This window comes from Hippopotamus amphibius, chromosome 10 (assembly GCF_030028045.1).
Source record: "Hippopotamus amphibius kiboko isolate mHipAmp2 chromosome 10, mHipAmp2.hap2, whole genome shotgun sequence".
NCBI classification, from domain to species: Eukaryota; Metazoa; Chordata; class Mammalia; order Artiodactyla; family Hippopotamidae; genus Hippopotamus; species Hippopotamus amphibius.
This window is the reverse complement of record NC_080195.1, coordinates 104,588,968-104,614,987: the sequence shown is the minus strand read 5'-3', so window position 1 is coordinate 104,614,987 and position 26,020 is coordinate 104,588,968. Positions and strand designations below refer to the sequence as shown.

General features: G+C 38.4%; 1 protein-coding gene across 2 annotated transcripts in view; it reads left to right on the top strand.

Annotated features, from left to right (window-relative positions):
- The first annotated feature begins 1,885 nt into the window (after positions 1-1,885).
- Positions 1,886-26,020, top strand: part of SCAF4 (SR-related CTD associated factor 4) — a 56,982-nt gene continuing 32,847 nt past the window's right edge. For both annotated transcript variants that reach the window (XM_057696179.1, XM_057696178.1), the window contains exons 1-3: positions 1,886-2,339; positions 22,728-22,811; positions 23,691-23,735. In XM_057696179.1, the coding sequence (XP_057552162.1) occupies positions 2,310-2,339; positions 22,728-22,811; positions 23,691-23,735 (159 nt within the window). In that variant the 5' untranslated portion in view covers positions 1,886-2,309. The remainder of the gene's footprint in view (positions 2,340-22,727; positions 22,812-23,690; positions 23,736-26,020) is intronic.

Genomic DNA, 26,020 nt, shown 5'->3' with positions numbered 1-26,020 from the left:
GGGTTTAAAAAAAAGTATAATGGTAGTTCAGCTGAGAGATAAAGAGTGAAACGAAGTAGACGATGGATGGCCCCCCAAAGAATATTTTGTTTGTTCAACAAATAATTAAGAGTACATGTCTCACATCCCCAAAGAAACAAGCACACTCTTTCTTCATCCTGCAGCTTTTCCCTGGGGTCCTCACAAACTCGCCCTCACAATCAAGGCTGTAAAATACCTCCCGCTGCCTTCCCTTCTTGAGTGCACATCAGTTTGACGTCAGCCCTCTACAGTCCTTGCCAACGTTCCTGCTGAGGACCCAGTTGCTCTCAGGTACCTTCCAATTTTTACTTTGCTGACTTCTACCTTCAGCACTGGATGAGGCTGACCACTTCTCCCGTGCTCTTTCCCGGCCTCTTCTCACTCCAGCTTCCTACCATTCACATACCTGAGTTTCCAGTCTCGTTTCCCTTGTCTGAATCAGCTCCTCCCAGCATGCTGTGCACTAATGACTCCCAGATCTCCACCTCCTCTCAGCCATCTCTCCTGACTCCACGTGTGTTTACCCAACTGCCTCTTAGACATCATCACTTATTTGCCCCAGGGGCAGCTCAAACTCCACAGGCCCCAGAAGGAGATCATCTGGCCTTGGGCATGGTAGTTAACTGAATTGGGCCTCACTTCCTCAACTATAAAACGGGAATTACTAATAGCCACATCATACAGAAGCCCGTTAAGAAGATTAAATGAAACAACACAGAATAGCATTTAGATGAACCCTGGCACACGTAAACGACCTACAAGTGTTAACCATTCTTCTGCCTTCACTCAAACCCACTCCTTCCTACCCATATATTCCCCAATTTATAAACCCATCACCCATGCCTTTCGTCAAGCCAGAACCTAGTGGATCCTCCTTCATACCTCTCTCTTCCTTAATCTCACAGTTCTGTCCAACCCGTCCATTCTCTTTCTTGTATCTGACCTTGTCTCTCCTCTACTCCACTGCCTTAAGCCCTCAGCATTCCCTGGGGCTAGCGCTATTCTTTCCCTGACCCCACTTTGTTCTTTGTCCCCCAGGGTCTCTGCCCTAACACTTACCATGCTTTAGTTATTACCTGCTCATTTGCCTGTTCTCTCCCACTAAATCGAGCTGACTGCGGGAAGAAAAATTATCTTTTTAATTTCCACATTCCCCAGAACCCAGCACAATGCCCGGCAGACAGTAGGCTGTAAGGAAAGTGAATCAGAGCAGTGCTTCCACCAAGAAGGAAACAACGTGGTTGTTTAGCGAATCCGCTCCTCCCGCGACACGAGGCTGCACACGGGTTCCTTTACGCCTGTGTGGTTATCCAGTGCCTGCACGTCCTTCCCGGCGCTCCAGCTCACGCAGATTTAACCCGCACAATTAGGGCAGACACGGGGCTGCATCCGCAGAGACTTCAGGGGAGCCTGCAAATGCACGCCCAGCAGGCTGGAGGTCAAATCCTGAGCCCTTTGTTCCAGGCAGCGGAGGGCAAGCGGCTCCGAGCCCGCCAGCCCCGGACGCGTGCAGGGCCTGCCTGGGCAGAATGGCACACAAAAACGCACCGGGGAGCGCCGCGGCGGGCAGGGGCGCGCGTGTGCGCAGGCCCTCTCCGTGCCAGCCTCCCGGCCCGGGGATCCCGCGCTCTCCGGCGCCCCTCGCGGGGCCCCAGTCTCAGTGCCAAGCTGCCTTCCCGGCCCGCGGCCGCAGCGGGCGGGAAAGCGCTCGGCTTCTCGGCGTCACGCGCCAGCGGCCGGGCTGGCGGCGCGCGCTCGGGGCGGGACAGGGCGGGGCCAGCGTGGGTGGGGCGGGGCGGGGGCGGGGCGGGGCGGGGCGGGAGCCGGGCACAGGAAGCGCTGGGAGGCCCCAGCCGTCCCAGGGTGCCCCGCGCGGCGTGGACTCGGGCTGCTGCCGCCATCCCGCTGGCGAGAGGGAGAGAGAGGCCCGCCCGCCTGCCGGTCGGGCCAGTGTGGGCCAGTGCGTGAGGGCGCGGGGGGCCGTGTCAGCGAGACGCAGAGCGCAGCCGCCACCACCAAACGGACATGTTGGAGCCCAGCGCCGCTGCCGCCGCCTCTTTTTCCTCATCCTCCGAACGGGACTGAGAGGGGGCCCGCCACCCCTCCACCTCTGCCTCGGCCGCCCGCCCCGCTGCCTCGGCCGCAGCCTCTTCCTGCCCGGCCTCCGGCGCCGCCGCTCTCCGCCTCCTCCGGCCGCTCAGGCCCGGCCGGTTCCCTAGCCCCGCTCCGCCGCGGCGAGAGGTCTATGTGACCGGCGGGCCCGGAGCAGCCGCCACAGCAGCGCGAACATGGACGCCGTCAACGCCTTCAACCAAGAGGTGAGGGGTGCTTGGGACGGGGGGTGTCGGCCCTGCCGGGGGTGTCGGGGCGTCGTTTCTCCCGCCGCCGGAGGTTTAAAGCTTTGGTCGGGGTGGGGACGCTTCCTACTCCGGTTCCGGGGCGGCGGGGCCTGCGCGGAGCGGCCTATGGCCCGGGGAGGTCGTGGCGGCCGCCGGAGCCGACCCCGCACCCCTCCCCCTGCCCACCCTCGGGCGGCGACCTCGGGCTGCCCCTCTCGCCCCCTTCCGGCCTCCGCCTGCCCGCGTCGGCGCCGGTGCCTCTAACTTCGCCTGTTTTCAGGTCCCGGCGCTCTCGCTCTCTGCTCCCAGCCCCGTTATTGGCTTCGCGGTGCCCGGAGCCCGCAAGGGGCTAAGAAAGGAGCGCGGGCGGGCGAGGGGGTGGGGGGCGGGGGAGCAGGAGCATCTGCCGGCCGCGGGGCTGGCCGAGCGGCGGCCTCGGCTCTCCTGTTGCTCGGGTAGCGGCGCGACGGCGGCTGGACTCTGATCCCGGGTCGGGGAGGAGTTGGAGAGGGTGTTCATCCCCCTCCGCCGGGATTCCTACACTGGGGAAATGGGGTTAATAAACGGGGCTTCTCATCCTACCGAGTCATGAACCCAACCCTGTTATGGGCTCTGTGACCCCAGCGTGACACCTAAAAAGTTGAATGGGCGAGAAGAGTATTTGCTCCGCCTTAGACCGCTAGGAAGCCGGCTTTGGCCTCCAGTGCCCCACTCTCGCACCCTTCTCGCGGTAGTTAATTCTCGGCTCCCTTCTTTGGGAACATTTACATGTGAAAACCTTCCAAAACCGGGAACAAAGCTGCCTGCCGCCCTAAAGCTCTCTGGTTTTATCTCAATACATTCCAGGTGCTGTTTTTGAAGGTAGAGTCCACATGTTCTATTTTTCAGAATTGATTTACGGGGAGGGGTTTGGACCATTCGTGATTTAAAATGTAGTTAGGGAATGGAAACAATTGTCATGTGTTGAGTTGTATTATCTTCCTTTTCCAGATGCTAGAGATAAACCTAATATTGAAATAATAAGATGTAGTAGTGCTAGGTGTCTTGGGACGGCATTAAAAACTTGTTGCAACTCACAATGAGATTCTGTATTTTCACTTGTAACAGAATTAGGGTGCAGTAACTTTCACTTTGCAGTGCTATAATATTGTATCCTCCAGTAATATTGCAGTTAGAAGCGACTGTTGCTTTATCACTTATTACAAATGACTTGTCTTCAGCTGATGAATACATAAAATGTTTAACTGCAGAAGTTGGATAATGTCTCGTAAAGTTCATTATTGGTTATTTTCAAAATGACGAAATAGTATTTCCTGATTTTAGATGGCTAGAGAATTTGTGATGATGCCCCAAAGATTTCAGGTTGGAAGTTGACTTTGTTTCCTGAAGGCAAAATACACTGGAATGTTGGCTTCATGAGGGCAGGGAGTTTCTGTGCTTTGTTTCCTGCCCCCAGCGTAGCAACTCCTTGGCAAATACTTGTTGAATGAATGAGAATTTATACAAATGGCACGGTTTTGTTTTTTGTTTTTTTTTTTTAAAGATAAGTGCATTTCTTTCTCAAAAAAGTTCATTAAAAACTTTTTGAATGTTTTTAATGAACAAAGAGGAGGATTTTTAGTGTATTTTTAAGATCAGAAGTATTTAATTCTGGTTGAGGCATTATGGAAGTTGACATTAAGCACATTATTAAGCAAAGTGTCTTATGTTAATTCTGGAAAAATGTGATCAGTTTTTTACTTTGAAAAGCAAAGTTAAGAGTGATGTTGACTCCTTGAAAAAGGAAAATGGTACTGTAAATCTTTCAAAATGTGCAAAGTGAGAATTTTATCATTGATCACTTTCCTCTTTAAATAATTTTTATTTCCATTCCTAGTCTTTATCAACTGCAAATTGCATTGTTAGGTGTGTGTTACCAGTTCCATCTCTCTTCCACCGAATTTTCTTCCCAAAAAACTTTCTTTTGGAGAAATTAGTCTGACTTCAAAATCCATCTCCTTTTGCCTGCCTGATTGTAGTGCTTCTCAGTTTATTCCCCCCACTCATGAAATGTTATTGATTAGTTTCCTGTAACCTCAAATCTCCCAAATCTTCATTTTACACACTTTTGAGAGCCTGCTTAGCTGTAAAGCTGTGTCCTGAATAAGATGGCAGTACTACTGAGGATCTCTGTCCCCTGGGAGCCTAAACTAATAGAAGACACAAAACTTAGGCAAGTAACTTTACTATGTCATAAAGCAGCTTCTTTTGGGGCCCTTATAAAGTACTGTGGGGTGGCCATGGGGGATTACACTTGAATCAGTCTCAGGATTTCCAAAGGTGTAGGAAAAGTAATTCAAAGGCAGCAGTGGTGAGGAATAAGGAAGTTTGACTCCTGAGGCTACTGGAAGGTAAGGATGGTTAAGGTAGTTTGGGGCCTGACAAGTTTCATGTCTGTCTAATGTGTTTGAATTCCATTTTTTCCCCCCCAGGCTGTGGATAAATTGAAGGTTTGGAGTAGTGGAGTAATATAATCAAAATACTGCTTGATTTGTAGTATGTATTGTGGAAGGCAGAGGATTGGGGAAATTTGGCGGTTTGGGGACTGAGGTAGAAGCAAGTAGAATCTGAACTTGGCATGTCTGTGGAGAGAATAGAGAGGAAGGGGAAGATGTGGACCAGAAGAATGCATGAGCTTGACACCTGGTAGGTTTGTAAGCAGATTTTGCCCCCACATTCTAAGTGCTGGGAGAGGGGTGATGCCATTAACATGTCAAGCAGTCATCAAAAGTATGTTCAGGGACTTCCCTGGTGGCGCTGTGGTTACTTCTCGCTCCCAATGCAGGGGTCCTGGGTTCGATCCCTGGTCAGGGAACTACATCCCACATGCATGCCTCAACTAGAAGTAACTAGGAGTTTGTATGCCACAACTAAAGAGCCTGCAAGCTGCAGCTAAGGAGCCTACCTCCTGCACCTAAGACCTGGTGCAACCAAAATAAATTAATTAAAAAAAATTTTTTTTAAGGTGTATTCAGTGGACAGGAAAATATATTTGGTTTTGAACAGTTTGAGTTTGAGTGGAACAGTCATGTGGAAATTTTTGGCAAGCGGTTGGTCATGTAGGACTCAAACTTGATAGCAACCAAGATTAGAGGGAAACATTGGGAGGTCACTCAGTTGTTTCCTAGAGAAAATTAAGAGGGGGAAACAAAAGAATTAATACTTAATAAGCATCTATAGCATGTCAGGCACTTTATACATACATATCTAAGTTAGTACTCCTACAGCCTTGCAGAGACATCCATTTATAGATGAGGAAACTGATTTTCAACGTCTTTTAAATAATAATTCGCCCAAGGGCATACTACTAAGTAATGCCAGAGCTGAGATTTGAATTCAGATGGTCTCATCTTAATTGCTGTCCAAAGATAATATTTTATACAACAGCAGGAGGGTGGTCACAGGTTAACACTTAGTAAGAAAAAGGCCACAAAATTTTTTGAGGGTGATGGGATCTATAGTTCAAGGATGAATGGTGATGGAAGAGATAAGGAAATAAGAGATAGCAAATGTAAAGTAGTTGGGGTTTCTTGTTTGTTTTTGTTGTTGTTGTTTTAGAAGTTTGGTTGTGAGGTATTACAGGGAAAAGTTGCTTCAAGGATGAGGGGAAGGAAGAGCAATTAACAATATGATAGGCATTGGTGCTAGCCCTTTGGTATGTTTATATAGTATATATACAAGGTCTTAACCTAAGTCAGTGGTGTTCAAGTCCTGGTCTCTATTAGATGGAAGCTAGAGCATGTTGAGGGAGAAGATGTGCAAAAAAGCATAGTTTAAAGCAGCTAGAGGGGTTGGTTAACTTAGAGCAAAATTGTGGATGAGAGGAAGGGAACAGATTGGAAGCACAGGTAAAAGAGGTGTATCTGTGATGCAGAAAGGAAGGAAGGTAAAGGCAAGGTTATTAAAGGCATTTTGACAGGACTTTTATGGCAAGACACTGTGTTAAGTGTTGTAAAAGATGGAAAGATGAGTAAAAAAGAATCAGTGATCACTTAATTGTGTTCTGCTGTGTTTATATATACTCCTTAACGTAAAGGGTTTGGTAGTTCATTGTTGAATGGATAAAGATTATAGATTGGATTTTTCTTTTAAATCCATTGATTGCATTTTTAGCCCTTAATCAGTTTTCTCTAAATCCAAAAGAATAACTCTTCCTTCCCCCCTCATTTTTTTGCTGCATCTATGATTTTAAGATGTTTAATTATAATACAAAAAAAATGCAAGAATATAACAAGAATTGACATTTGTTATTATTTTAGGTGTTTTTAACTTAAAAATAAAATATTATAAAGTCCTCCTTTCCTCCCATCCCCAGTCCCATTCCCATCCAGCTACACCCCGCCCCCCCATCTCTCATCCCACCCCCCAGCAATCAAATAATGAATTTAGTATAATGTCAATCTGTGGTCCCTAAACAATATCTATAATTTATGTTTTGATATGTGTGAGTAGTATGTTGCACATATTCCACAACTGTTTTTGCTTAAACATTAATACTATATATTAAGATTTAGTTCTTTCTAACTACTGTATAGTACGCTGTCATTTGAATAAACCATATTTTATTTATCTCGTTTCCCAGTTGATGAACATTTGTTTCTCACTTGTTACTGACAAACACTGCAGTGAACTTTGTCAAACGTGTCTCTCTGTGTAAGAGTTTCTCTAGGACAGCTGTTCTCAAACTTTGGATTTTGACTCCTTTAAACTCTTAAAAGTTAAGGACCACAGGGAGCTTTTGTATCTATGGATTATATCTTGATATTTACCATATTAGAAATTTAAATGGAGAAGTACATGTATTAAAAATAATAAACCCATTACATGTTAAGATAAATAACATTTCTAGTGAAAAATAACATCTCCAAAACCAAAAAAATTAGTAAGAAGAGTGACATAGTTTTATATTTTTGCAAATCTCATTTAAACTTAGGTTTAATAAAACTTGAATTCTTGTATCTACTTCTTCATTCAGTTTCTTACAATTACACACATCAGTTAGCCTCTGGAAAACTCTACTGTATACTTGTGAGAAAATGAATGAAAAGGGCAAGAAATGTCTTAGTATTAACATGAAAACAGTTTTTACCTCACAGACCACTGAAAGGAACTCAAACACCCCCTTCCCCACACTCCCTCCCATCCCCTAGGATCCTGGAATTACTTTTTGAGAACTACAGCGTATGCATATATGGGGTAGTATGCATATAATGCTACTTTGAAGTGCAGGAAGAAAATATGAGTACTTTTATATTTGTGTTTATCTTTAAAATCAGACAAATTAAGCTTTATGAGTACTTTTAATGTATGAACTGACATTGCTACTCTTATCCATTTGGGCTCAGTCTTGAACCATGTTATTTTGAAGGAAGAATTGAGTTCTTCATCTCATTGGGGAGCTTGCCACCCTTCCTATTCCTACTGGAAATTGTTCTGTGTTGACTATTGTATATCTTACCTATTGATTACTGGGCATGATTGTCTTCTAGAATTTAGATCATGTGATGAGGGTATCTTGTTAAGTTTTTTTTTTTAACCTTGTAATGTTAATCTCGTGGTTTTTGATCATTCCTTTCTTCCCTGAGAGGTCTGTCTAAAGTAAACAGAAATTTGAAACAAGGTTCTTACTGTGTGGAAGAGATGTAGAGGACCAGGGCAACAGAAGTAAATTGGAGGTTTCTCTTGACTCATTTGACCATGTTATGCTGTTAATCACAGGAGCTGGGGTATTAAAAGTTGGTTATAGTTTTGTTCCTCTGCTCTTTCTTGACTCTCAGAGAATTGCTTATCTCTGACAACAGTAGAGGTCTGGCTTTATGGTGAGTGGAATAAAGCTGGCTCTTCAGAGCTTTCTCTAGTGGGATTTATCGTTGATGTTCTTGCTGAAAATATCACTCTCCCTAGTCGATCATTTTGTTTAGTGTTTTGTTTCAGAAAAAAAATACGTGGACATATGATAAAGAGCTGATTCAGAGAAAAATTGAATTAGTGGAAAAGTTGGCTTGTAAATCCTGCGAAACAGAATTCAGGAGATAAAAGTACCTAATAAAAAGTTGACAAAATGGTAGTTGGTTTTTGTGTATGTTTTTGTGGGAGTTTTTGTTGTTGTTGTTTTACCAGGTACAAATCGTAGGTTGCTCTCCTTTGACACTGAGCCCAAGTGAATATAATTTACTTAAGCATTACAGGAAACTTTTTTTTTTTGAAGTATAGTTGATTAACAATATTGTGTTAGTTTTAGGTATACAGCGTAGTGATTCTGGGTTTGTTTGGGTTTTTTGCAGGTTATATTCCATTATATATGATTATGTTCTTGCAAGATATTAGGTATCTCTGTGCTATACAGTACATCCTTGTTGCTTATCTATTTTATGTATAGTAGTTTGTATCTGTTAATCCCATACTCCTCAATTATCCCTTCCACTCTCCTGCTCCTTTTTGGTAGCCATAACTTTGTTTTCTATGTCTGTGAGTCTGTTTCTGTTTTGTACATAGGTTCATTCGTGTTATTTTTTAGATTCCATATATAAGTGATATCATATAGTACTTGTCTTTCTCTGACTTATTTCACTAAACATTCTATTGGTTCATCCATGTTGCTAAAAATGACAATATTTCAGTATTTTATGGCTGAGTAATACTCAATTGTGTATATATATACCACATGTTCTTAAGCCAGTCATCTGTTGATGGGCACTTAAGTTGCTTCCATGTCTTGACTATTGTAAATAGTGTTGCTGTGGAAAGTTGGGGTGCATCTATCTTTTCGAATTAGAGTTTTGGGGTGTTTTTGGATATATACCCAGGAATAGAATTGCTGAATCATGTGGTAATTCTATTTTAGTTTTTTGAGGGAACTCCATACTGTTTTCCATAGTGGCTGCACCATTTTACATTCCCACCAGTAGTGTAGGAGGGTTCCCTTTTCTCCACACCTCCTCCAGCATTTATTATCTGACTGATGTGAGGTGATACCTCATTGTAGTTTTGATTTGCATTTCTCTAATAATTAGTGAAGGTGAGCATCTTTTCACGTTCCATTTAGTCACCTGTGTGTCTTCAGTGGAAAAATGTCTATTGAAGTCTTCTCATTTTTTGATTGGGTTTGGTTTTTTTTTTATATTGAGTTGTGTGACAGGTAACTTTTCTATAGATGTGTGCACGCATTTAAAATTCATTTCAGGGGACTTCCCTGGTGGCGCAGTGGTTAAGAATCCTCCCACCAATGCAGAGGACACGGGTTCAGTCCCTGGTACAGGAAAATCCCACATGCCGTGGAGCAACTAAGCCCATGTGCCACAACTGCTGAGCCTGTACTCTAGGACCTGCATTCCACAATTACTGAGTCTGCGCACCGGAACTTCTGAAGCCTACCTAGAGCTCATGCTCCGCAACAAGAGAAGCCACCGCAGTGAGAGGCCAGCGTGCTGCAACTAGAGAAAGCCCCTGCATAGCAACGAAGACCCAACGCAGCCGTAAATAAGTAAATTAATTAATTAATTAATTTGGGGGGGGAACTCATTTCAAATATACTTGATAACATGATAGGAAAAAAGTTACATAAGTGATGAAGTTTTAGTGTTATTGATGACATTTGTTAAGATAATATGCAGAATCTTATTTTGTTTTCTTTTTTTTTCCCTTTTTTTTTTTAAGCACACTTCAGAGGAACAGCATACACCTTTAATGATAAGCTAAAAACAAGCTACAGTATGTTATCAGGTAGTATATAGGATAAGCAGCTTATCTGTTAGCAGTTAGAGTTTTGTAGAGTTGGTAATAATTAAATTTGTATTAGGCCTTACCAAGATCTGTTGAGAGCTTAGTCTAGAAGAGACTGTCTACGTTTCTGTGTTAATATTAAGTGTAATTAACAGTGTACTGTTATGGTTTTTTTTGAGAACTAGAAAATTGCTCAAACAATATTATAATTTATTATGCTCCAGTCACCTTCAGCCTTTTCAATATTTGCATGGTTTATCGATTACATTTTATTGTGTTATAGTTACAGGTCTTTATTGGTGCTTGTGAATTCATAGGTAAATGTATAGAAACTTTGATAATACTGATGAAGCATTGTACAGGTTAGTAGTGAATTCAGCGAAAAATCTAGTGAAACTCTGGAGTTAAGACTTAGAAGCAAAGGTTTAGATGGGGGAAAGCGGGGGATAGCAGGGCTCATTGAAAAGTGGAGAGCCATCCAGGTACCCCTTGTAAGTTATAATTGGTGTTTGGATAATTTGTGATTTTTGGTATAAATCAACGTGGGTCACTTGGAAGAGATCGAGAGCAGTAGCGTACCTAGCATATCTGACATTCAGAGCAGAACTTTTTTCTTTTTCTTTCCTCTTTTTCTTCTTTTTTTTTTTTATAAACACATTCCTCTTCAACAAAATTATTTTCAGAAATAATCATGAAATTGGCCAGGAAAGAAATTTGAACTTCATGCCAGTTACAAATAAATATTACAGCAAAGGGAAGTAATTGATTAATATTTTTAAGTTTCATTAATACTGTTTTGATAAAAGTAGAAAATCTTATCTACTTACTGCTCTATCACAGTAATGAATAATAGTATTCCAGTTTCTTTTTAAGCCTTACCTTCTGCATATTTGTCAATGGTTGTCAGAGTTGATTTTCACAATATTTGAGTTCAGTAGACAGTTATAGTCAGATTTAGCAATTTTATCTTCACCTGTAAGTGACTGAAGAACACTTCTCATTAATTCTAATTACTAAAGGTTTTATGTGAAGCAGCACATACACAATTGTCAGGAAGTCTTAAACACAAGGGTTATCTTTGGCAGAAATTTAGAAAAAGCTTACTTCACAAAAAATTCTGGAAATCACAGTACTATCCATGTCTTCTTTTGGCATCTATTCTACTGACTTCCAAATGTCCTCTTAGTCAAAAAAATTTCACTACAATATTTTCACCCAAAGTTTCAGTATAGGTCTTTACTGTGATTGGTGAACGTCTTTGAAATTATGTGTAATGGCATTCTCCATAATGTTCGTTCATGGGTCATCAAGCTTTGTGTTTCTTTGTTCAAGACTAATTCTGGCTATTTGTAAATATTAACACCAGAAAAAAGGATACCAGGAAAGAAGAATTGCAAACAGCTATCATACTTAAAATGTGCTGTTTAAGCATATGAACACACACACGCACGCACACATGCGCGCACTATGTAAACTGAGCCTGAGGAGACTGCAGTCTATTCTGAACCTCTTTGTAGTGATTCTCCAAATGAACAGGTGTAGCGAATCTGCATGGTTTGTGCACTGGTCATGTAACTGGAAGGTTTCCTAATGAGCTTCACTTAGAATAGATTGCTTATTAAAGGATACATAATAAAAATGGACAGATTTGATGCTCGTGTATTAAAAGCTTATCAATTATCACAGCAATAGCTTAAAACAAGAATCTCAGTCAACAAAATATTTTAGAGGACGGAATGTTTTAACCCTGATACTATTGAGAATTGATAGTATTTGGTGATAATAAAACAATTTTTAAACAGTTTTATGCCTTTATTTAGTCTTTATAGACAGTTCACCCACTTGTTGCCTGCCCCTGGGTGGACTACTCCCCTTGCCTCACTCTAGGTGTGTCATTACTCTGGAGAGCAATAGTTAACTAACCTTGTAGTCTGTAAATCTTCCTCTGCAATATCCCCTATTTAATCTTTGTGCACTTTATCACGAGTATTCCAATTTATTCCTCGTTTTGTCAGAGCTTAGTTTTAGCTGCTTAAAGGAAATCTATAATATGGAAATTTATGGTAATATGGCTTTTAAGCTTTTAGGAAACAGATAAAATACTCTTTAAACTTTAATGGTCATATATTACCTAGTTTGCTGTAATTAAGAGTTGCTGACTGACATCACTTTAGAAAGGACAGCCAAGTTTGGGGTTCAGTTGGAGGTACATTCAAATCTTTATAAAGGCCTTAAGCATTGTTGAGTAAATGTAAGAGCATATTTTATAAAGTTAGGGGTTTTTTAATATATGAAATAATCCAAAATGGGCAAATCCATTGAGATATAAATTGGATTATTGGTAGGGGGATGGGGTAAGGATGGGGAGTGACTGCTAATGGGTATGGAATTTCTTTGGGGTGTAATGAAAATATTCTAAAATTAAATAGTGTTGTTGGTTGTATAACTGAATATAGCAGAAACCACTGAACTGTACACTTTAAAGGGGTGAGCTTTATGGTGTATAACTTATAGCTCAAAGCTATTTAAAGAAAAACAAAAAAAATCAGGTTTTAACACCATTTTCATTGTTTTGTTGCTTGATCTGATTTTCTATCAGGTTGAAAAAAATATCTGTTAGCTACTGAGTGGCTCTGTAAGTTATTTTGTTGATCCTGAATCCTAAGTTTGTTCAAAGGATATCTTTAGTTTTTACACGCTATTTTAAGAAGTAATCCAGTAGAGACAGTTCAAGGGACGGACAGGAAATAAATCTTGCATTTGCTCATGAAATACCAACCAGATGCCAGCATATGGGTTAGGTGTTTTATATATGCCTTTACCTTCTTTCCATTTTAGAGATAAAGAAATTGGTGGGGGATATGATTTGACAGAGTAGTGTAAGAGGCTGCCTGAGCCCAGTCCGCAGCACCACGTGGCTGCTCTGAAGTTTTTTCAGCAGCTGATCTTTGTCTACTGTATTGTTTATGAAGGGAGAGGGCTCCCTAAACAACTTTTGTATATTTGAAGCCAGGTAGCAAGAACACTGTAATGTATATTTGTGGAAGGATTTGCTGAAGTTTAAGAATGATGACGTTTGGTGAGTTTTCAAGTCATCCACAGTAATGCAGTAGATGCAATTAATGTTTAAAGCTTAAGATATGCTTTTAGGTGTTTATATTTCATTTACTAATTTATATTCACAATTACAATTTTAAATTGATTAGGGATTTTATAAATGTTAACCTGTTCAATTTTAATCCCATGCTTGTGTATAGATCTAGTCATTACAACTTTGTGGGGAGAAAAATAGGTATAGATAAAATATATAATGTATGGGATAATTTTTTTTCTTCTAATCAAATGATTTTATATCCTGGAACCAGTTTTTATTTCTTAGATTGACGTCTAGAAGGAACTATTTAATTCATAGAAATGTTTTACAGCCACTTTTGAGTGGACATAAAGTTTACTTAATGAGACACAATAAAAGCGATTTTGAAACCTCACATCTATGCTACTAGTAAAATAGAGTAATGGCATGGATAAAATGTTTGGCATATTCTAAAGTCACATCTTGGCCTATTTCTTAAACAAGTGAAAAGGGAGGAGTTGAGGATTGATTGTAGTTCAATGAATCAAAATGTAGGTAGGGAATAAAAAATGACCTAGTATGTGGAACTGAAGAGGTTAAAACCCCTGACTGGGGGAGGCAGCCTTGGTTCTAAAGTAAAAAGTTTGAGTGAGGGGTAGACCCTTGGAAATTGTAAGGGGGTTAATCTTAGATGAAGAATAAATTAGTACATACTCTGTGGAGTGAGTAGTCGGAAATTAACTACTTAGAAAATTAGTTCTGCCAGCAGCAAATGGTACCAGAATTAGGAATTGGTGATATAATAAAAAAGTGATGAAGTTTAAACTACTGTTTGCTATATTACTATATTCTGTGTTCATAATGCACGTGGAAACATAAGTTAACTTGAAATTGGTTTCATATTTAATATTAACAATATATATTTGCACTTACATTTGTATATTTTGTAAAGCATTTCTCTGAATTCTTGAACCAGGAGAAAAATTGATGCATTTGTGGGAAAGTGTAGTGAGGTAAAGAAATGTAGAAGTAAGTATGAAAAATTTTAAACTCTTTAAACTTGAGAATATTATGTGCAGCTTTGTTGTTTGTAAAAATAGATAGTTTGTGTAAAAATATATGGTTTGGAGGCTTTAGAAGTCTGAAAAGTGAATTTTATGGAGAAATAAATAGAACTACTTTGTAGTGTTTAAATCATAGTAAAGACCCTGCTCTGTAGGAGCAGGGGAACAGTACAGTTTCTTTTTCCCATTCCTGTTTTAAAGAGCCATGTGAATTTGCTCTGTTTTTAGGCACATTTTGTATTAATACCAGACCTGTCTTGTCTTCATACATTCCTCTAAGCAAGTGGAATATTGGTTAAATATTTGGGTTTCAAAGGATTTGACTCTCTGGAAAGTAAATAGAATTTACATGGGAGTAAATCATATCTCATTAATTAAAAGAATGCTTTCTTTAATGCACAGATGTCAAAAAATGTATTTGAATGATTTTTGAGAGTTGGGTTTTTTATTCACAAAGGCTTCAGTTATAAAGATTTAAAATGGCAGATTTTATATTTATTTTTAAAATTTTGTTTTAGAAATTTTGAAAAGTTGTATTAAAGATTTACAAGGCATTGATTTAAACATAACTGTTAACTTCAAAGACACGATTTATTCCACAGACAGGTTGTACCTGATAATGATGATTTGATATATTTATTTACAGTCAAGTTGGAGAAGTGCATTTTTGTGTCTCAGACACAAAGCTTTTCATTTTTAATCCATGAATTTTTTTTCATTTTAAAATTAATGTATATTAGGTAAATTTAAGTTAGAAAATAAGAAAATATGCCACTAAATACCATTAACATTTTAGAGTATTTCAGTCATTTTTTCCCTTCTACTTGTATTTGGAAACTTTGTATATGGTTACTAGATCTTTTTAATAACATGAGTTGTTTTCTGATTGTAAAAGTCATCTTGGGAAATTTGGGAACATCTGATTATTTTAGGTAAATTTCTAGAAGTGGAATTATTGGTTTAAAAGATGTGGACCTTTTTTTAGTTCTTGATATATTTCCCTCTGAGATTAAAACTTGCCCATTATTTCTTATCAGCAGAGTGCTTTCTTTGCTTTATGCTAATCTGTAGTCATGCTAGTTAGATAATTGAAAAACTATCTCATTGTCTTAATTTGTACCTTTTAGACTGTTGGTAAAAGTGAACATTTTTTTCCTGTTTATTAATTAGTTTGGTGTTCTCCAATATGGAGGTTCCTCAAAAAACTAAAAATAGGATTACCATAGGACCCAGCAATCCCACTACTGGGCATATACCCAGAGAAAACCATAATTCAGAAAGGCACATGCACCTTAGTGTTCATTGCAGCACTATTTACAATAGCCAGGTCATGGGAGCAACCTAAATGTCCATCTACAGACGAATGAATAAAGAGGATATGGTACATATATAGAATGAAATATTACTCAGCCATAAAAAGGAATGAAATTGGGTCATTTATAGAGACATGGATGGACCTGGAGACTGTCATACAGAGGGAAGTCAGAAAGAGAAAAATGTTGTATATTAACGTGTATATGTAGAATCTAGAAAAATGGCACAGATGAACCAGTTTGCAAGGCAGAGCTAGAGACACAGATGTAGAGAACAAACATATGGTAGAGAACAAATGTATGGATACCAAGGGGAGATGGGGGGTTGGAAGAACTGAGTGATTGGGGTTGACATATATACACTAATGTGTATGAAATAGATAACTAATGAGAACCTGCTGTATAGCACTGGGAACTCTACTTCACTTCGCTCTGCAGTAGTAGCTAACACAACATTGTAAAACAACTATACTCCAGTTACAGAAATTAGTTTGGGGTTCTCTTTGTTAATTGAGTTACTCTCCTCTATGTGGTTTTCAGTTTTATTGTATCTCTTAATGTTTGTATGTGTTACTGATTAACTCATACCCAATATTCTGCTTTCAGATGGAGTGGCATAATGGTGCTTGTCTAACATGTGCTTGGCCTGCAGCTCACCTTTCCCCCATCCCCCCATCACATTAAATTCCCCGTATTGAGAAAGTATTAGCTCAGACAAAGCTTTGGGAAAGGCATAAATTGAAATGCCTGGTAAGAAGGGGCTGCAATCTATCCCTTACCTAGTTATTCTAGCAGTAAGTATTTTATGGAGCTATCTTTAGGCTCTAGATAGACTAAGCATCTTTGCAGAGATGATTTTAAAAGATTTTTTCCTTCAAGTTTTCTTTTGTTAAATTTAATGTGTACTTTTATAAAGTATATTTACCAGCAAACATTTAAATTATGTTGGCTTTAACTCTTTATTTGGTTTGAAGCCAGTGTATCAGATTTGATGAGTCAAATGAAGGAAAGTGGAGGGAAGACTGTAGACTTGAACACTTTGATATCTTCATCTGTCAAAGGGAGATTTAAATACCAGCCTTTTACTATGAGTGTATGTATTTCTTTTTGGAAGTGTTCAAATTTTTTCTTTAAATTAAACCTTGTAATTAATTTTGTTTAATTAATTTATTTATTGGCTGCATTGGGTTTTCATTGCTACACATGGGCTTTCTCTAGTTGTGGTGAGCAGGGGCTACTCTTCATTGTGGTGCGTGGGCTCCTCATTGTGGTGGCTTCTCGTTACAGAGCATAGGCTCCAGGTGCATGGGCTTCAGTAGTTGTGGCACATGGGCTCAGTAGTTGTGGTGCACGGGCTTAGTTGCTCCATGGCATGTGGGATCTTCCTGGGGCAGGAATAGAACCTCTGTCCCTTGCATTGGCAGGCAGATTCTTAACCACTGCGCCACCTAGGAAGCCCCAGTAATTAATTATTAATAACAGGAGGTTAAGACAGAATTTGTCATCTTAGGGGTCGTAATATCAAAGGAAGGAATACCAGACATAATCAGTATAATTTGTTATAAAATAAATTTAAGAAAAGCAAGTACTTAAAAGTTTAAGAGGGGAAGGTAGGGCTAAGTATGCCATTGAAATAGATTCTGTCTAGAGATTACTAGTCAGTAGGAGCCAGAACAGATTCTCACAGACCAAATTAAACTTTTTTCTTTTGTAAAGTGTGTTTTGTCTAGTAAGGACTCTAAGCCAAATATTTCAGAGAGAGATTTGTCATGGTTTCATCATGAATAAATTAGAAAAATATATAGATAGGATGAGAGTATTGTTAAGTGAACTTTAGCTGACTGGCAGGGTCCAAGTAATATCAGATAAGGTCATCCTACAAGTAGGTCCTGTTCTTTTTAATTTTTAAAAAACCATGGGGGACTTCCTATGTGGCTCAGTGGTTAAGAATCCACCTGCTGGTGCAGGGGACATGGGTTCCATCCCTGCTCCAGGAAGATCCCACATGCCACAGAGCAACTAAGTCCATGTGCCACAACTATTGAGCCTGCGCTCTAGAGCCCGTGAACCACAACTATCGAGCCTGTGTGCCGCAACTACTGAAGCCCGTGCACCTGGAGCCCATGCTCTGCAACAAGAGAAGCCACCACAATGAGGAGCCCACGCACCACAATGAAGAGTAGCCCCTGCTCACCGCAACTAGAGAAAGCCCATGTGTAGCAATGAAGACCCAATGCAGCCAATAAATAAATAAATAAATAAATAAATAAATAAATAAATTTTAAAACAAAACCAAAAAAACCCCCAAAAAACCATGGTGTTGGAGGAAGCCATATAAAGCAGGTTCATTAAATTTACAAACTGATTGGAATAGCTCCTACACTGAAAACAGAAAATGATTTCCAGGCTACCTAATTAAATTGAAAGCACTGTCAGAAACCACTATAAAGTCAACATGAAGATCTAGTTTTGATAAAGATTCCAGTGAAAACAGAGGGGTTCAGTTGATGATCAGTGTGAGTTAATAATGAATTAAGCCCTGTTTTCAAAAAAATAATAAACGATCTCTCCAATCCCAGGATGTCCATGTTCTGAATCCTAGAACCTGTGACTGTGTTTCCTTACATGGTAGAAAAGACTTTGCAGACGTGATTAAGGGTTTGAGTAACTTGCATTATCTGGATAACCCCAGTGTAACCCCTGGAAAAGGGGGTTACATGAGAAAAGGGTCCTTATATGAGAGAGGCAGGAAAGTCAGAGAAAGTAATGTGACAGTGGAAGCAGAGGTTAAGGGAGGAGAGAAGATGCTATGTTGCCAGTTTTGAATATGGAAGAAGCAGCTCTGAGCCATCCTTTGGCTAGAAAAGGCAAGAAATAGACTTTGACCTAGAGTGCTGAGAAGGAAGGCAGCTCTGCAAACACCGTGATTTCAGACTAGTGAAATTCTAACTTCCAAAAGTATTGTTTTAAGCTACTGAGTTTGTGTAATGTATTACTGAAAGAATAGGAAACTAAAAGACAGTCCACTAGATTCCACAGGAATATATCTGGACCTTGTTTATTTGGGTTTATCATAGTTAAAAGGAATTAGCCAGGATAGTCAGATCTAGAAATCATATCATTTGGCTAATACTTGAAGAAAAGAGAGGGAAACATGCTTAGTTATATTTAATTTATCATATGACAAAGATCACTATTGTTCTGTGCTCCAGAGGCAGAACTAGAACAGGAGAGGGGGTGAAGATTATTAGAGGGAGATTTGGAGTCAGTACAGAGAAGACTGCTGTAACGATTGGAGCCGATTAGTTATGAGTTATTAAGCCTGTGGACTAATATGGAACCTGCCAGATGTATTGTGAAAACAGTTCCGAATTTGGTATGAGTACTGGATTAGGTATTAAGGTGCTATACAGCTTTAAAACTCTTTGATACTACTGTGTTTTCAATAGAGAGAAAATTTCTCTAAATGCAGCACTTGAATAGTAGATGTAATATAAAAAAGATATTGTGGTAAGCCATAACAAAAAATTAAACTTGAGGTGTGTGTCAAGATTCCCAGGGCATTATATACCTCTATTTACTAAGCCATTTATATGTCAGGTACTAGGCTAAGAGATTTATATACATTCTCATTTAATTCTAACAGTCTTATAAAGTGAACTGAGTACTATTAATCTTTTTCAGATTTCAAAAACCCTTGAAATTTAGAAAAGGTTAACTAAACTTGCCAAAGTTCATGCTGTTAATAAATAGCAGAGTATCATGTTATTTTGACTAACCCCCAAATACTGTGAATTCTACACGTGTCATGGGCCAAATATGCTCATTCCTCATCTTTTGAAACTGTTCTTTATTGATATAAGGGAATGTTGGGAGTGATTCCTCGTAATTTTTAGAATACTTTGTATATCAGGCACCCAGCAGAACAGTGTTCATATTTAGGCTTTCTAATAGTCATTCAGTTCGTGACAGCAAAAAAGACAAACTCATATGTCTGTTGCTGGCAAGTATGTTTTTCTTACTAAGGCTTTCTGAGGAGGTTTTGCACCTTTGGGGGCCTACCGCTGCTATTACTCTATGTAAGAGAATTACATGGTTTTCTCTGGCTGCTTTGACACATTTATTTTCTTTGACAGATTACATTAATTCTGAATGCAGATCTGTAATAGTAGGGAGAGCCCTGCACCTAGTGATGTTTATTGCCCTATTGCAGATGATATACTAGTCTTTCCATATACCTTGCCAAATACCTTTAATTTCTGGCATCTGTTCTGGTGTTCCTTTGTGCAGCCCCCTTCTCTGTACGACACTGAAATATTTGGTATACTCTAGTTAATTATATCTTCTTTGTTCCCTTCTAACTCATCCTCATAGCTTTGATTTTGTGACCTTTCAGTTTCTAGCAGGACCTCTTCTGTGTTCAAGATCCATGTTCCAGTCTGTGGAAATCTGTCTGGACATTCAGTAGGCATCCCAAATTAAATGCTGTGTCTCATCATTATCCCTGAATCAGTATAATAAACATATAGACAGGCGCAGATGCCTACTTGATATTTTGTCTGTATTCCCCATCATAGTTAATGGTCTCTGCATCTATTTAGTCAATAAGCAGCATTGTATAAGGAGATGACTATGCTAGTAAGGATTGTGAGCTTTAAAATCAACAGATTCTAGTCCAGACCCATTCCCTGGTCATCATCCAAAAACAGATGTAATCCTTTTGGGTATCATCTCAAAACAGGTGCAGCTATCTTTATTGTCAATATGATTAAATAAAATAATTACCACCAGAGGTAATTCTTCCTTATACGTAGGCACTCAGTGTTGGTTCCCTCCTGTTTTCCTGAGTTGGGCCTTCTTCAGTGGAATAAACATCCTTCCTTTGTCTCTTAGATTGTGGCACTTGAACACTCTCTTGCTGGTCTATTGCCTGAATGGTGGTTATACTGCTATATGGTATAGCAATATTTTAATTATAAAATATAATAAAATATGATTATAATAAAATTTTCATTAAACTAAATTGTGATTTAAATATAGGCTGTGTCCCTGCATTGGTAGGCAGATTCTTAACCACTGTGCCACCAGGGAAATCCCTAATTTCATCAGACGATAACACTGGTCTGTCTTGTGTGCTCGGGTGGCTGTTTCTTTTTGTTTTTTTGTTTTTAGTACAGGGAGTTCCTTACTGTGGAAATAATCAAGAAGTACTATTTAGGACATTAAATGCATATTAGCTCTGGCTTAGACTTCACTGAAATATGATTCTCTAAGCTTTTAATAGCCAGAAAAGTAATTCTCACTGTTGCTCATTCTTAAGATTCATGTATAAATTTTTTTGTATCCCCTTTCTCTGCTTTAAGGTCCAGAGAAGGAAATAGAACTATGGTGATAAACAACTATCTTAATAACTTTTATAACTTAGAAATGGGCAGGATGTGCCCTTTTATAAAATGTGTGCTGTATATTTCATGCAGTGTTGATGTTTTTCAGTTTGTATTGAAGTTGAAATATTTTTAATTTTCTTAATTTCTCATTGGTTTATATAGTTTCAAAGATTACTGTCTCCTTTTTAATTGTTTTTTCAGTTAGTGAGCATTTATTCTCAAGGAGAAGTTTTATCACGTTGGTAAATAAAATAATAAAGAATCATGACCTTATTTACTTGGATAATCCCTTTTTTAAAAATGAATTTCTGTGTTAATATCTATGTGTTTTTCCCATTTTCTGTATCTTAGTATTATTTATAGAGAAATTCTATCTTTCTCTGCTTAAACAGAGTACATATCTGGTTCTTATATTGATTATATTTTGCATTGCATACTTTTTCTAAAAATTACAGTTACCACTATCTATAATTTGGAAAAGCTGTGAAAATTCTGTCTCCAGAGAATTGAGGATGGTTGCCAGGTAGGACTACTTATTCTGGAAAAGAAGACTTGTTGTTTAGGGTAGCCCCTTAGTGGTAGTCTAGTAAAGATAGTCTTTGTCTTAGGGGTTCCATATTTGAAATATCAACATTAATTGGAAAGAAATGGGAATATGGTTCATATAAGGTTGATAATACTCAGGAAGCCCTGAATCTTATTTCAGAATGTATTTTTAGAAGAGTATGTATGTGCCTGGGATTAAAACAAAACAAAAACAAGAATTTAAGAAACTAGATATAACCTTCTAACGTCAGAATTTTATCTTTATAACCCTCTATCAGCTCTCATTTTGTCTTAGTTGGATTTAAACTTTAGGGGGAAGGAGTATGCATGTGTGCTTAAGTCTCCTGGGAGCACCTGATTGTTGGATTTACTGTAGTGAGATTTGTTAAATACGGTGTCATTTTTATTCCTGACTAAATCAAGAAATTGTGAATTCAAGCTTTATAATGGCATGTTAAATTTCTTGCTTGATGTAACACGTGTTTCTCCAAATGAATGTTAGAATTACTTGAAGTTCTCCAAAATCTCAGGTTTAGATTGAAATATTAAATATTGAGTTACATTACTGCCATTTTCAGTACAGGAACATGGTATATTTTTTGTTCAAATCATTTTTGAATTTTTTAGTAAAGTTTTATAACTTTTTCTGTTACAGATTTTGTAAATTTCTTACGTTTTTCCTCCTTTTTGCTGCTTTTAATATGATCTTTTCCCATTGTATTTTCGAAGCGGAGATGCAAGTATGTAGGAAAGCTCTTGGTTTTTCTTTACTAGACAAATTATTAAACTTAGTTCCAAAAATTTGTTATTCTTTTAGTTAATATATTACAAATATATTTATAGACCTGAAGGATTAACCTCTAATTTTACCTTTTTTTAAACATTATTTATTGGCTGCATTGGGTCTTCGTCGCTATGTGCAGGCTTTCTCTAGTTGCAGCAAGTGGGGGCTACTCTTCATTGCTGTTCATGGGCTTCTCATTGAAGTGGCTTCTGTTGTGGAGTACAGGCTCTAGGTGCTCAGGCTTCAGTAGTTGTGACACGCAGCCTCAATAGTTGTGGCATACAAGCTTAGTTGCTCAACGGCATGTGAGATCTTCCCTGTCCAGGGATTGAATCTGTGTCCCCTGCATTGGTAGGCGAATTCTTAACTACGGCGCCACCAGGGAAATACCTAATTTTACTTTTAATTAAAACATTTTTTTCCTTTTTTTTTTTTTAAGCTCTTTTCACTTATGGATATGAAACCTCCCATCTCTCGAGCCAAGATGATTCTCATCACGAAAGCTGCTATTAAAGCTATTAAGGTAAAAGAAATATATTTAATTTGGAAAATGTTTTTGAAATTTTGAAAATGTTATTGTTAAATATGAGAATTCGTCTTGTGAATTAGTTCAGGCCTGAATCAAGGAGCACTAACCAGATTTTGCTGTAAGTACGTAATAATAATTATGGTGCATCTACATTGTAACATTATTTCAGAACTTATTTTGTTGTTGTTAGTATTTCCCTTTCATATTTTTGAGCTTTATTGAGGTGTAATTGACAAATTTAGTAATATAATGTAATAGAACACAATTTGATACGTGCGTACGTTGTAAAATGATTACCTCAATTAAACTAATTGACATATCCACCGCCTCACATAATTATCTTTTTTTGTGTGTGGTGCTAAAAAAGTTGAATTCATTGACGTAGAGAGTAGAATGGCAGAGGAGTTTTTTAGTTGTTGTTTTGTTTTGTTGTTTATTTAATTCTTATAAATCAGCAGAATATTAGCTTCATTTTTATTTGAAAACCTTGGGCTTCATGAAATTAAATGTCTTACCCAAGATCACACCTTAAATAAAGGAGTCTCTTTTAAAACTGCATTATTTAGTTCCAATTCCATTGTTCTCATTTCTCTCGTAAAATTGCTTGATAAACTGCTTTATGAAGATTTCTTGATTAAAAATCTAAGAAAAGGACCTTTTGGGGCATTTTTGTAGTTTTCTGTTTTACTTAGTAGGTTCTTTCTGATTTAAGATTTTTTTCAGTTGTTGGCTATGAGTTGACTGTGGATTATTTCCCATGGTTGAGTATTATCTTGAGAAATATTCAAATTGTGCAAATTTTAAGTGTTTTCTAATTACAGGAAATATAGAAGTATGTAAACTGAATAATGATTTACTTTTCATTCTTTTCAGCTTTATAAGCATGTAGTTCAGATAGTAGAAAAGTTCATCAAAAAGGTAACTATCCATTTTATTATTACCTCATTTTAGTTATGGTCAGTATTTGTAATTTACTTTGTAAATTATAATTTGGTTATTGGTTCTAAAGCCACTCTACAGAAAAGTTGTCACTAGAGGTTCTTTTTAATAACTAGGGGTTTTTTGGTTTATTTTCTTTTCTAACAAAATAAAAAGTTATAGCAGTACTGTTGGTTGACCACTTACTGTGAGGGCAGGATTCAACAACAATTTCTTGTCCACTGAATAGGACTTTTCCTTGAGCCTGATATACCTCCTCTCCCCTATGCCCTGTCTACTCTGTTGACATTTAACTCATCTTGGAGTAGTTCAAGTGAAATCACTTTGTACAGTGTTTCTAACTTTCCCCTGCTCCCATCATAATTAAACCATTTTTCACTTCTACAATTGTATGTTGTTTTTTAACTGTCTGATTAGCACATGTCTGTCTCAGTAAAGGACAGAGAATGGAGACTTATTTAGACATCTTTATCTTTTCCCCGAAACCCGGAGCTGTGCCATGTGGTACACACTAATACATGTTTGTGGAAATGTCTCTGATCCATGGCCTTTTAATACTGGCTGAGAGATAGGAGTTAGAGCTCCAACAAACCAACCTCTATAGTCAATAGAGGTTTTTGTGTTTATTTTTTCTCTTTTCATTGTAATTTTTCTTTTTCTTTTAATTGTTATTTTCTTTTTTTATATATATAAATTTATTTATTTATCTTATTGGCTGTGTTGGGTCTTTTTTGCTGTGCGCGGGCCTTCCTTTTAGCTGTGGTGAGTGGGGGCTACTCTTCGTCGTGGCGCGTGGGCTCCTCATTGCCGTGGCCTCTCCTGCTGTGGAGCACGGGCTCTAGGCGTGTGGGCTTCAGTAGTTGCAGCACATGGGCTCAACAGTTGTGGCTCACGGGCTCCAAAGCGCAGGCTCAAGAGTTGTGGCGCACGGGCTTAGTTGCTCCACAGCATGTGGGATCTTCCTGGAGCAGGGATCGAACCCGTGTCCCCTGCACTGGCAGGCAGATTCTCAACCACTGCACCACTTAGGAAGCCCCTTAATTGTTATTTTCATTAAGAAAATGGGAAATTTTTTTTTAAGAAAAAACTAACCATTTTATTTTTAATTTTTCCCTTTTTTAAGAACTGTTATTGATATAATTGACATACAATAAACTGCATATATTTAAAGTTTACAGTTTGATTTTTTTTTCTTATTAGTAATGTACATATGGCAATCCCAGTCTCCCAGTTCATCCCACTCTGACCCCCTGGACCCGCACCCTCGCTTCCTCCCCTTGGTGTCCATATGTTTGTTCTTTGCATCTGTGTCTATTTCTGCCTTGCAAACCGGTCGACCTGTACCATTTTTCTATAGTCAATAGAGGTTTTATAGTAGCAAATTAAAGTACAAATAAATTTTGAATAAAATGGGAAAAAAGTTAAAATTACCTAGATGCCATCACCCCGGCCAGATACAATGAATATTTACATTTGGATCCACTCATGTTTTAGTATGTACATGTACATTTATAAAAGGAAAAATGGAGGCATGGACTGATAACCTGCTTTTCCCACTGAATTTATCACAAACATCTACAAATTATTCCATCACATGATTGTTTTCACGATTTACTAAGCCAGTTCCCTATTGTTGGACATTTCACTTCAGTGGCTAGCCTTGTGGAAAAAGTTAGAGGCATCTTATAATTGTTTTCCTTAGGAAAAATGTCTCAAAATAGACTGGTTGAATCAAATAAGGCTTTACTTTTATTGCTAGATCATCTTTCATGAAAGTTTTACCACCAGAAATGTATGTAGATTTCTGTCTATTCATTTTATCTAGTTAGTTTGAAAGGCTAAAAATGACCTCTTCTTGTTTCTCTGGTACTGTACTTTAACATAATTGAAATTAATGTTGTTAAAATTATCTTCTTGATAATTTTTAAAGGTAAAAATTATTTTTTGAGCAGGATGAATTAGAGACTTATCCATAAGAAGTGGATTTGTATGGAGGTGGCTTAGGGATTGGTAAAGTAATGTTGATTCTGGGAAGTTGTGTGTAGGGAGACAGAGGGATCAGAGAAGAGTACAATATTGGGGATCTGAAGTATCAAAAAAAATGTCAATTCTCTACAGACCTGTGGGAAATTTGACAAGCTAGCCAATAAGAGAATTAAACATTCAGGTATTGATAGTTTCTAAATAGAAATAATCATTGGATATATAGTTTCATAAAAGTGAGATTAATGGGTGTTAAATTGTGATTTGCTTTTCTTGTATTG